We start from the raw sequence: 13,128 nt of genomic DNA, 5'->3' as shown, positions 1-13,128 counted from the left end.
AACTACTAATATTCTGATGGTTGAAGCCATCAATTGTCCCATTAACATTTTCTCATATTAGCAAACATTTCATTTCAAACTTCACATTTGTCTGGTATAGGCTACTTATCCAAGTGAACGATATGAACAAACTTCACATTTGTCTGGTATAGGCTACTTATCCAAGTGAACGATATGAACAAACTTCACATTTGTCTGGTATAGGCTACTTATCCAAGTGAACGATATGAACAAACTTCACATTTGTCTGGTATAGGCTACTTATCCAAGTGAACGATATGAACAAACTTCACATTTGTCTGGTATAGGCTTCTTATCCAAGTGAACGATATGAACAAACTTGCTGCGATAAGTGATTGGTATGGTCATTGTTGATCATTTTAGGTTCATCGTCACAGCTCTAATGTCTGGTATGTCGTCTAAGCAGTTTTATGTCCATATTGTATCTACTAAATGTCAAATAGGCCTTCTTACTATTCTGTGCCAACAATGTCAACCTCTTGAATAAAACTCAAACATGAACGGAATAAAACATTTCAGGACAGAAAATACGCATACTGTTGTGGGAGTTTGTTGGTGAAGTTCAACACATCTATCACGTGGTTAGAGACAACGCCCACAAAGGTCACAGACATTTTTCAGAGTTAGCAACACTTCGATATTCTAGAGCAGGAAGAATGGATGGAACTTGTCGGTGTCTGCTGAGTTGAAGGATGACTCAGAGAGAAGAGGAGACGAGGGTGGAACTTTAACTCTGAGGTTGTGTCCCAAATGGCACTATTCCCTATATAGTGCACTACCTTTGACCAGAGCCCTATTGCCTGTAGTGCACTGCTTTTGAACAGAGCCCTATTGCTTGTAGTGCACTGCTTTTGAACAGAGCCCTAAGCGGGCCCCGGTCAAAGGTAGTGGACTATAATGAGAATAGAATGCCATTTGGGACGTTACCTCTGAATGTATAAGGTTGTGTAACACCAGTGTGTAAACCAGGGAAGAATAAAACAGAGGGGCTTTGTCGCCATCTTGTGTTGAAGAATGGTTATGTATTCAATACAAACTACAAAATATATATATATATAGAGATATATGTATTTTAGTACTGCAAATTGTTATTTCCATCAAAGTCTGTGCTGATAAATATGCCACAGTAGCCTTCAATGTATCTTTTAAAAGGGACTGAATACATACAGTACATGTAGCCACTTGGGACTTGGTGCTTAGAGCTGTGTTCTAGGTCTACTGTGTCATGACCTGGTGCTTAGAGCTGTGTTCTAGGTCTACTGTGTCATGACCTGGTGCTTAGAGCTGTGTTCTAGGTCTACTGTGTCATGACCTGGTGCTTAGAGCTGTGTTCTAGGTCTACTGTGTCATGACCTGGTGCTTAGAACTGTGTCATGACTTGGTGCTTAGAGCTGTGTTCTAGGCCTACTGTGTCATGACCTGGTGCTTAGAGCTGTGTTCTAGGTCTACTGTGTCATGACCTGGTGCTTAGAGCTGTGTTCTAGGCCTACTGTGTCATGACTTGGTGCTTAGAGCTGTGTTCTAGGTCTACTGTGTCATGACCTGGTGCTTAGAGCTGTGTTCTAGGTCTACTGTGTCATGACCTGGTGCTTAGAGCTGTGTTCTAGGTCTACTGTGTCATGACCTGGTGCTTAGAGCTGTGTTCTTGGTCTACTGTGTCAACGCTCTAACCACTAGGCTACCTGCTGCCCCATGCTGTGTTGCCTTGCTATGTTGTCGTCTTAGCTCTCTCTTTATGTTGTGTTGTCTCTCTTGCCGTGATGCGTTTTGTCACCCACAAGCTCACCATCTGCAGAAGCAGAGAACGCCACACAGGAAATAACACATCACTATTTAACTATAAGAATTTTATTTTGCATAGTTAAAAAATAATCTCATTGTTAGTTAATTTATACAAATACACTTTTGATATATATATATATATAATTACAAAAATTCTACAAATAAATCAAGTTCCCAGTGTATAATAAATGGAGAACCCCCCTGGGGGTTTTGCTCTAGCACTTCACTGCTGATTCAAATAAACAACTCATCATCAAGCTTAGATTATTTGAATCAACTGTGTAGCGCCATGGCAACAACCAAAATACACACCCCATGGGGTCCCCTGGAATTTGGGAAACACTGGACTACACACACACCGTGGTGCGCACACACACACACACACACACACACACACAGAGCTGTAAGACGGAAAGGCCCCAGGTGTGTGTTGTTTTAACAGCATGTTCAGAGAGTGAAATCAGGACACGGTAACAGGATTTACACTGACAGACGCTTTCATTCTCTTACATTCAATCCTCTACACAACAGTCACAGCGATCTGTCAAACGAACACATCTGTTTCCACGAAGCCCTGAAGGACCTCCACGTCACTTTTCTTGACAGAATGAAGCAAACTCCCTCTGTAACTTGAGTGGAATGACATGGTTCTTCCACTCAAGAGTTTTTTTAGTTCCCCCCCACCACACAAATAATAATTTCCATCTCTCTCCTTACCTAGAAGAGAAGTCCCATGACCGGTTACGGTTTAGTTTACATTCAAACTAACAGCTGATCACCTGAATAAATTGATTTAAAAATATTTTTGGAATAAAACAGGAATGAGGTTTATTGCTCTCTTGGTTTAGGCTTTCATACTCTGAGTCCCAAATGGCACCCTGATTACTTATTTAATGCACTAGAAAGGGAGTAGTGTGCCATTTGTGATGCACCCTTAAATAGATCTTCAGAAGGTTTGGCCCTGTACATTTTCAGTATGATACCCTATCCAGACTATAAAACCACCCATGTTTCATTCATTTAATAAAACCATGCAGTAATAAAAGACAAGCCTAAATAATGTAGTTACTGGAATCAGAGCCCCACTTCCTGCTGTAGTCAGTTATCACAGCCTGTAAACCCCATCGTCCATTTACCAGCATCATATAGGTTGTAGCATAAATCACATTCTAGTGGCAAACGCTAAAGACTGTGAACACAAGTTCACACCACAACACCCACACCACTTCTCTGATGTCAGTTATAGGGCTACATCCGTTTCCGAGTAGGACCGAAAGAGAAGAAACATTATGTAAAAATCAAAAAGCTTGTTTCATGGCACTTTGAGAAAGAAGCTTTGGTTCTTCTGAGAGGATGTCATGTTGAGTTAATCAAATCCCAGAGACTGGTGTCACGCCAGCTAATCAACATTTTTCTAATACAATCATTTTGGGATCTAAAGAATATACATCTAGATAAAAAAGGTAGATAAAACATTTTAAAAATCAGATATCATAGAATAAGGCACATAAAATGTCATTGGCATAAATAACCGGAAGCAACAATCTGATATCTCTGTTGTTCCATCATTCTGGTCAGCATTAATCATAAAAACTCACAACATTCAGCCAACCAATCGAGTCATTGATTTTAAAATGTCTGCTCACAACCCCGTTGATTTGGCCCTTGCATCATAATTGGATTAGGCTAATGTCCATTTGATGGGAAATTAATAAGGGTCATTTGAAGGGAAATTAAGAAAGCAAACTGGACACCTAGCTAAAGCAGAGAGCTGCACAAAACAAGATGCCCAAAACCTATAGGCTATTTCCAGGTCTGGTTTCAACAGTACTTGATGGATATCCTGAATAGCTGACTGGATAGGCTGTGATTGAGGGAGTGGTTACCTTTATACTAAGACAGAGCTCATCTCTCCAGCTCTATCAGGTCACTGTACATTGGGGATCTGTCACTATGGAACATTAAGAAACATCTTAAAAGGAAGGGATTGCACAAAACAAAATAGACCGATTGTATTAGCTAAGGCAGAAGCATCTTTTTGAACATTGCTACAAATCAAGTGATATCAATAGATAACATTAACAGCAGACTGGGAGGAGAGAGACTATGCTCCCCTGCAGCTCTGTTGGCATAGTCACTTTGGTGATACAATTCCAAGTGGATTAAACTCTGAGGAGAGGAAAATAATAGATCCAGGGTAATTCAACTCTGACCCTACGAGGTCCAGACTACAACTGGTTTCAGTTCTACCTGATAATGAATTTCTCCCACCTGGTGTCCCAGGTCTAAAGCAGTCCCTGATTAGAGTAAGAAGGAACAAAAAAATGCAGTGGAACTGGCTTTGAGGTCCTGATTTGATTTTGAGGCTACTGGAGGAAGGAGAGAAGTGAGCTGAATCAAGAGTCTTTACAGGCAGAGGGGCCTGAGTCCATCTCCTCCAACAAACTCAAACTTGCTCCCAGTCATAGTCTCTCTACCTTCTTTTCTCCTCACTCTCTCCATCCGTGTCCCTCCCTTAGTCCCCTCCTCCTGAAGTCCCAGTCACCAGCCCATTCCATTACAACAGTACACACTTCCTGGCATTCTTTTTGGTAACGGGATACAACACGGCCCGTACGGCCTCGGTAAACACTTCCCTGACCCCTTCCTGCGTCAGAGCGGAACACTCCATGTACTTCACCGCTCCTATCTGCTTAGCCATGCTGTTCCCCTGTTGCTGTGTGGTTGGAGCTAAACCCTGCTCCTTCAGCTTCTTCACCGTCTCCCCATCATTCCTCAAGTCCCTCTTGGTCCCCACTAGGAGGATGGGCACGCTGGGGCAGTGGTGAGACACCTCCGGGTGCCACTTGTGGCGGACGTTGGCGTGGGATGAAGGACTCCCGATGGAGAAACAGATGACGAAGACGTTGGATTGGGGGTAGGAGAGAGTACGGAGGCGGTCGTACTCCTCTTGTCCGGCTGTGTCCCACAGGTTGAGGCTGACGCTGCGACCATCTACCGTCATCTGCGACACACACACACACACACACACACACACACACACACACACACACACAGAGATGAAAAATCCAGCTGTAAAAAACACAGGCAGACGAACACACAGACAGGGGGAAACACAGGTGTACCTGGGCGCTGTAGTTGTCAAACACGGTGGGGATGTACTCCTCAGGGAAAGCGTTGGTGGTGTAGGAGATGAGGAGGCATGTTTTACCCACGGCACCGTCCCCCACCACTACACACTTCATGGTCTGCATTTTGCCTTCCTAAGACCAACCTACCACACGGGTTGCAGAACCTGGGGAGAGAGAGAGAAGTGGGGAGGAGAGAGAGAGAGAGAGAAGTGGGGAGGAGAGAGAAGTGGGGAGGAGAGAGAGAGAGAGAAGCGGGGAGGAGAGAGAGAGAGAAAGTGGGGAGGAGAGAGAGAGAGAGAGAAGTGGGGAGGAGAGAGAGAGAGAGAGAGAAGTGGGGAGGAGAGAGAGAGAGAGAAGTGGGGAGGAGAGAGAGAGAGAGAGAAGTGGGGAGGAGAGAGAGAGAGAGAGAGAAAGTGGGGAGGAGAGAGAGAGAGAGAGAGAAGTGGGGAGGAGAGAGAGAGAGAGAGAGAAGTGGGGAGGAGAGAGAGAGAGAGAGAAGTGGGGAGGAGAGAGAGAGAGAGAAGTGGGGAGGAGAGAGAGAGAGAAGTGGGGAGGAGAGAGAGAGAGAAGTGGGGAGGAGAGAGAGAGAGAAGTGGGGAGGAGAGAGAGAGAGAAGTGGGGAGGAGAGAGAGAGAGAAGTGGGGAGGAGAGAGAGAGAGAGAACACAATTAGACCCAACCAAATCATGAGAAAACAAAAATATAATTACTTGACAAATTGGAGAAAGACAATCCAAGAAAACTAAGCAAACTAGAATACTATTTGGCCCTAAACAGAGAGTACACAGTGGCAGAATACCTGACCAGTGGCAGAATACCTGAACACTGTTACAACCACAATTAAGGAAAGATTTGATGATGTACAGACTCAGTGAGCATAGCCTTGCTATTGAGAGAGGCAGCCGTAGGCAGACTGCTCAGTTTGGCCGGGTTAGCAGCTCTAGGAAGAGTCTTGGTGATTCCAAACTTCTTCCATTTAAGAATGATGGAGGCCACTGTGTTCTTGGGGACCTTCAATGCTGCAGACATTTTTTGGTACCCTTCCCCAGATCTGTGCCTCGACACAATCCTGCCTCTCAGCACTAAGGACAGTTCCTTCGACCTCATGGCTTGGTTTTTGCTCTAACATGCACTGTCAACTGTGGGACCTTATATAGACAGGTGTGTGCCTTTCCAAATCCTGTCCAATCAATTAAATTCACCACAGGTGGAATCCAATCAAGTTCTAGAAAAACTTCAAGGATGCTCAATTTAAACAGGATGAACCTGAGATCAATTTCGAGTCTCATAGCGAAGGGTCTGAATACTTATGTTAACAAGGTATGTTTCTATATATATATATACATACATTTGCACAACTAACCGGTTTTCGCTTTGTTGTTATGGGGTAGTGTGTAGATTGATGAGGGGGGAAAACTATTTAATCAATTTTAGAATAAGGCTGTAACGTAACAAGATGTGGAACAAAGGAAGGAGTGAAAACTTTCCGAATGCCCTGTATATCAGCCCTCTGATTACAATGAAGAGCAAGACATGCTGCTCTGTTCTGGCCAGCTGCAGCTTCACCAGGACTTATCTTATTAGCATTCAACCACACGACTAGAAAACAATCAAGATAAGACAAAACTAGAGTCTGCAGGACTTGCTTTTTGGAGTGTGGTGTCAAAAAAGTAGAGCATCTCTTTATTACAGACAGACCCCTCCCCATCTTTACAACCATTGAATCTATATGTTTTGACCATGACAGTTTACAATCTAAGGTAACACCAAGTAATTTAGTCTCCTCAGCTTGTTCAACAGCCACACCATTCATTACCAGATTCAGCTGAGGTCTAGAACTTAAGGAATGATTTGTACCAAATACAATGCTCTTAGTTTTAGAGATGTTCAGGACCAGTTTATTACTGGCCACCCACTCCAAAACAGACTGCAACTCTTTGTTAACCTGTTAGGGCTAGGGGGCAGTATTGACACAGCCGGATAAAAAACGTACCTGATTTAATCTGGTTACTACTCCTGCCCAGTAACTAGAATATACATATAATTATTGGCTTTGGATAGAAAACACCCTAAAGTTTCTAAAACTGTTTGAATGGTGTCTGTGAGTATAACAGAACTCATATGGCAGGCCAAAACCTGAGAAGATTTCATGCAGGAAGTGGCCTGTCTGAGAAGTAGTGTTTCATCTTGGCTCTTTTTATTGAAGACTCAGGATCTGTGCAATACCGTGACACTTCCTACGGCTCCCATAGGCTCTCAGAGCCCGGGAAAAAGCTGAACGATATCGAGGCAGGCTCTGGCTGAAACACTTTATCGCTTTTGGCAAGTGGCCACTCAGACTACTATGGGCTTAGGCGGGTGCCCGCTTCGACCGAATGCATTCTTTTCCTTTGTCTGTTTACCTAAACGCAGATTCCCGGTCGGAATATTATCGCTTTTTTATGAGAAAAATGGCATAAAAATTGATTTTAAACAGCGGTTGACATGCTTCGAAGTACGGTAATGGAATATTTAGAATTTTTTTGTCACAAATTGCGCCATGCTCGCCACCCTTATTTACCCTTTAGGATAGTGTCTTGAACGCACGAACAAAACACCGCTCTTTGGATATAACGATGGATTATTTTGGACCAAACCAACATTTGTTATTGAAGTAGAAGTCCTGGGAGTGCATTCTGACGAAGACAACAAAGGTAATAACATTTTTCTTATAGTAAATCTGACTTTGATGAGTGCTAAACTTGCTGGGTGTCTAAATAGCTAGCCCTGTGATGCCGGGCTATCTACTTAGAATATTGCAAAATGTGCTTTCACCGAAAAGCTATTTTAAAATCGGACATATCGAGTGCATAGAGGAGTTCTGTATCTATAATTCTTAAAATAATTTTTATGCTTTTTGTGAACGTTTATCGTGAGTAATTTAGTAAATTCACCGGCAGTGTTCGGTGGGAATGCTAGTCACATGCTAATGTAAAAAGCTGGTTTTTGATATAAATATGAACTTGATTGAACAAAACTTTTTTTTTTTTTTGGATTTTTTTTTTTTTCGGCGCCCCATGCATGTATTGTATAACATAATGTCCTAGGGTTGTCATCTGTCATCTGATGAAGATCATCAAAGGTTAGTGCTACATTTAGCTGTGGTTTGGGTTTATGTGACATTATATGCTAGCTTGAAAAATGGGTGTCTGATTATTTCTGGCTGGGTACTCTGCTGACATAATCTAATGTTTTGCTTTCGTTGTAAAGCCTTTTTGAAATCGGACAGTGTGGTTAGATTAACGAGAGTCTTATCTTTAAAATGGTGTAAAATAGTCATATTTTTTAAAAATTGAAGTAATAGCATTTCTAAGGTATTTGAATAACGCGCCACAGGATTCAACTGGCTGTTGAGTAGGTGGGACGCAAGCGTCCCACCTAACCCATAGAGGTTAAGGGTTTCAGTGATTTCATTAGTTGTGGTTTCTGATGCGTATATGGTTGAATCATCAGCATACATGGAGACACACACACTTTGTTTAATGCCAGTGGCAGGTCATTGGTAAAAATGGAAAAGAGCAGAGGTCCGAGAGAGCTGCCCTGCGGTTCACCACACTTTACATGTTTGACATTAGAGAAGCTTCCATTAAAGAAAACCCTTTGAGTTCTAGTAGATAGATAGCTCTGAATCGATCATATGTCAGAGGTTGAAAAGCCATAACACATAGGTTTTTTCAACAACAGGTTATGGTCAATAATATCAAAGGCTGCACTGAAATCTAACAGTATCGCTCCCACAATCTTATTATCAATTTCTTTCAACCAATCATCAGTCATTTGTGTCAGTGCAGTACATGTTGAGTGCCCTTCTCTATAAGCATGCTGAAAGTCTGTTGTTCATTTGTTTACAGAGAAATAGCATTGTATTTGGTCAAACACAATTTGTTCCATATGTTTGCCAAGAGCTGGCAGCAAGCTGATAGGTCTGCTGTTGGAACCAGTTTACCACCTCCCCCACACTAACTTTACAAAATTCAAACTTGCAATGCTTTTCTTTCATTGTTTTTATATGCATTAATACGATGGCTCACTGTTCGTTGTTGGCACTTCCTGCATAAGTTAGCCAATGGCAACATCAAATGGTTTTGTGATGAATAAGCCATGTGATTCGATGAAAGATGGAGTTGAATGTCTTTTTGCCAATAATTTCATTTAAAGTACTCCAAAGCTTTTTTCCATCATTCTTTATGTCGTTGATCTTGGCTTCATAATACAGTTCTTTTTGTTGAGTTTATTCACATAATTTCTCAATTTACAGTAAGTCAGCCATTCAGATATACAGCCAGACTTATTAGTCACTCATTTTGCCCAATCCCTATCAACCATTTCAGGGGGGAAGGAGGAGGGGGAGGGATGGGAAGGAGGGGGGGCGAGAGGGCAGGAGGAGGGGGGCGAGAGGGCAGGGGGGCGAGAGGGCAGAAGGAGGGGGGCAGGGAAGGAGGAGGGGGGAAGGGAAGGAAGAAGGGGGGAGGGAAGGGAAAGGGAAAGGAGGAGGGGGAGAGGGAAGGAGGAGGGGGGAGAGGGAAGGAGGGGGGAGAGAGGGAAGGAGGAGGGGGGAGAGGGAAGGAGGAGGGAGAGGGAAGGAGGGGGGGAGAGAGGGAAGGAGGAGAGAGGGAAGGAGGGGGAGAGAGGGAAGGAGGAGGGGGGGAGGGAGGGAAGGAGGAGGGGGGAGAGAGGGGTGGAGGAGGGGGGAGAGAGGGAAAGGGAGTGGGGAGGAGGGAAGGAGGAGTGGGGGAGGGAGGGAGGGAGGGAAGGAGGAGGGGAGGGAAGGAGGAGGGAGGAGGGAAGGAGGAGGGGGGAAGAGGGAAGGAGGAGGGGGAAGAGGGAAGGAGGAGGGGGGAAGAGGAAGGAGGAGGGGGGAGAGGGAAGGAGGAGGGGGGAAGAGGGAAGGAGGAGGGGGGAAGAGGGGGAAAAGGGAAGGAGGAGGGGGAAGAGGGGAAAGAGGGAAGGAGGAGGGGGGAGAGGGAAGGAGGAGGGGGAGGGAAGGAGGAGGAGGGGAGGGAAGGAGGAAGGGGGAGGGGGAGGGAAGAGGGGGAGAGAGGGAAGGAGGAGGGGTGGAGAGAGGGAAGGAGGAGGGGGAAGAGGGAAGGAGGAGGGGGGAAGAGGGAAGGAGGAGGGGGAAGAGGGAAGGAGGAGGGGGAAGAGGGAAGGAGGAGGGGGGAAGAGGGAAGGAGGAGGGGGGAAGAGGGAAGGAGGAGGGGGGAAGAGGGAAGGAGGAGGGGGGAAGAGGGAAGGAGGAGGGGGGAAGAGGGAAGGAGGAGGGGGGAAGAGGGAAGGAGGAGGGGGGGAAGAGGGGAGGAGGAAGGGGGAGGAGGAAAGAGGGAAGGAGGAGGGGGGAAGAGGGGAGGAGGAAGAGGGAAGGAGGAGGGGGGAAGAGGGAAGGAGGAGGGGGGAAGAGGGAAGGAGGAGGGGGGAAGAGGGAAGGAGGAGGGGGAAGAGGGAAGGAGGAGGGGGGAAGAGGGAAGGAGGAGGGGGGAAGAGGGGAGGAGGAAGAGGGGAGGAGGAAAGAGGGAAGGAGGAGGGGGGGAAGAGGGGAGGAGGAAGAGGGAAGGAGGAGGGGGGAAGAGGGAAGGAGGAGGGGGGGAAGAGGGAAGGAGGAGGGGGGGAAAGGGAAGGAGGAGGGGAGGGAGAGGGAAGGAGGAGGGAGAGGGAAGGAGGAGGGGGGGGAAAGGAGGAGGGGGGAAAGAGGAGGAGGGGGGAAAGTAAATATAAGGTTGTTTGTATCCTCTAACCGATTTGACTCTAAATCAAAGTCCACAGGCGAAACAGAAACCATTAGCAACGCATTGACTGTAGTTATCAAATCTTTCCTTTTAATTAACAAGGTACTAGTTAAGTACAATGATTTAACTATGATAAAATGTAAAGCCTGAGTAATAAGCAACAATAAATTGCTATCCTTGGTAGTCAACTTTTGGGCGCACCCATACTAGCCAGCCAGCTAGATGGAACGCTAAGGACCTAACGTTAGCTAGCGTGCTAGCAAGCAAGCATGTGGAGTTTCTCAAAGTTTAGACTTCCTAAAAACAATTAAAGTGGTTATTAGCCACAATCAGCACATAGTTAGTATACATATAGGTATAACAATAGTTTGCCAGAATGATCTATATTTAAAAAAAGTGTTGTTTATCTTACCACCTCTCGACTAGAGCTCAACTTTTTAGCCGTGTAGAGTCAATCACAACTTCATCCGGGGAACTTTCGTAAACGCCCACCACGTACGACGTTACTTACGTGATCATGGTAGTTGTAGTTTTTCTTCTTGTCTTACTTCAAGTTGTTAAGAGGTCATTCGGACGCTAGATGGCAATATAAACCATAACATAAACCATTAACAATGACTAAAGCAACAGTAGTCAGACCATGCCAAAATGTTAACACAAGTCATTAGGTTATAATCACAAAATTAGATCATTTTATTCTGATTGATCAGTTTAAATTCAGGATTGGAGGGCTGCTACCCACTGACTGACTGAACGTGTTTTTAAACCTGCTCTTTTAATCTCTTTCTCTCTTATGCACTTTGCACTGTTTTAACTTCCATTCATGTGTATTGTGTAACTACACAGAAACAAAAAATAGAAATGCAACATGTAAAGTGTTGGTCCCATGTTTCATGAGCTGAAATAAAAGGTCCCAGAAATGTTCCGTACTCACTTGACTGCAGTTTGGCATCGTAACCAACTTCAGTGGGCAAATGCTCACCTTCGATGACCACTGGCATGGTTGAATCCCGGTTTCAACTGTACCAGGCAGATGGCAGCGTGTATGGCGTTTTTAACAGAGTGCCCCATGGTGGGGGCACTCTGTTAACACAATTGCATTTTATCGATGGCAATTTGAATGCACAGAGATACCGTGAGGTGATCCTGAGGCCCATTGTTGTGCCATTCATCCGCAGTCACCTCATGTTTCAGCGTGATAATGCACTGGCCCATGTAGACAATTCCTGGAAGCTGAAAATGTCCAGGTTCTTCCATGGCCTGCATACTCACCAGACATGTAACCCATTGAGCATGTTTGGGATGCTCTGGATCAACGTGTACGACGGCTTGTTCCAGTTCCCGCCAATATCCAGAAACTTCAAACAGCCATTGAAGATGAGTGGGACAACATTCCACAGGCCACAGTCAACAGCCGGATCAACTCTATGCAAAGGAGATGTGTCTAGCTGCATGAAGCAAATGGTGGTCACACCAGATACTGACTGGTTTTCTGATCCACACCCTTACCTTTTTTTAAAGGTATCTGTGACTAACAGATGCATATCTGTATTCCCAGTCATGTGAAATCCATAGATTATGGCATAATGAATTTAAGCTGACTGATTTCCTTATTTGAACTGTAACTTCATAAAATCTTTGAAATTGTTGCATGCTGTGTTTTTATTTTAGTAGTGTATGTGCTTTCTGCTATCTTGAAAAATAGATGTAAATCTCAACGTGACTGTTTAAATAAAGGATTAATAAAATAATACATTTGGTTGGGTGTAGGACAGGCCTAACCATTTAAAAAAAAAAGTGCCCCCCTTGACCAAGCGCAAAAACGATCTGTTTTCTTCTGATACCATTCACAGTGCTAATGATGACCATGTCTCAGCTGCTTTGTCCGCTTTCTTCTGAAGAGAACAGACACTAACATGCCTTCACTGGTTACGTTTAACTTAAGTGTAGGGTTCATTGTCCAGTTCAGTTCATAAAATGTGTAATCTATGAATGTTTGTAGATAGTAACAGAGCGGTTGTAACTTTTCATCACAAGCAGAAGAGGAATAGGAAAGGAAGCCACTTCAGAATACTGGGGCAGACTGGGGACAGAAATTACCCCTGACATTTCTAACACACCAGTCCATTTCTTTCCTTGAGGCCCCCACACCGGCTCATTTTCTGTCCAAAAAAAAACAAGTTAGACAGGCCCATCCCATCTGGCATTTCCCCGAAATATTTGGTATACTCATTTCCCCAACCACATCTCCCATCTATACACTGATCCAGGTAAAGCAATGGATGCGTCCCAAATGGCAGCCTTTTCACTTTGTAGCACAGTACCCTGGTCAATAGTAGTACACTATAAAGGGATTAGGGTGTCATTTGGTATGCAGAGTGGTTAAGAGGTCAGTGCTGACCAACCACCAGACAATATTGGAACGCTAAGAGG

General features: G+C 44.6%; 1 protein-coding gene across 2 annotated transcripts; it reads right to left on the bottom strand.

Moving 5' to 3' along the window:
• Positions 1 to 1,851: 1,851 nt before the first annotated feature.
• Positions 1,852 to 11,186, bottom strand: rhogd (ras homolog gene family, member Gd). Of its 2 annotated transcripts, none has more exons than XM_014213180.2 (3): positions 11,108 to 11,186; positions 4,929 to 5,098; positions 1,852 to 4,807 (listed from the first exon to the last, which is right to left on the bottom strand). In XM_014213180.2, exons 2-3 carry the CDS (start codon positions 5,055 to 5,057, stop codon positions 4,361 to 4,363), a joined length of 576 nt encoding a protein of 191 aa, XP_014068655.1. In that variant the 5' UTR covers positions 5,058 to 5,098; positions 11,108 to 11,186; the 3' UTR covers positions 1,852 to 4,360. The 2 variants fall into 2 exon arrangements, with proteins under 2 accessions (XP_014068655.1, XP_014068656.1); XM_014213181.2 differs by having other exon boundaries at positions 11,111 to 11,168.
• Between the last annotated feature and the right edge of the window lie 1,942 nt (positions 11,187 to 13,128).

The sequence above is a fragment of the Salmo salar genome, chromosome ssa09 (assembly GCF_905237065.1).
Source record: "Salmo salar chromosome ssa09, Ssal_v3.1, whole genome shotgun sequence".
NCBI classification, from domain to species: domain Eukaryota; kingdom Metazoa; phylum Chordata; class Actinopteri; order Salmoniformes; family Salmonidae; genus Salmo; species Salmo salar.
The sequence above is the reverse complement of the archived record's forward strand: the minus strand, read 5'-3'. Positions and strand labels throughout refer to the sequence as shown.

Excerpts from the sequence above, each read along its gene's own strand:
- rhogd (XM_014213180.2), bottom strand. The coding sequence starts at position 5,057 with ATGCAGACCATGAAGTGTGTAGTGGTGGGGGACGGTGCCGTGGGTAAA. Across the intron at positions 4,808-4,928 it reads TTGACAACTACAGCGCCCAG|ATGACGGTAGATGGTCGCAG; the intron begins GTACACCTGTGT and ends TGTGTGTCGCAG.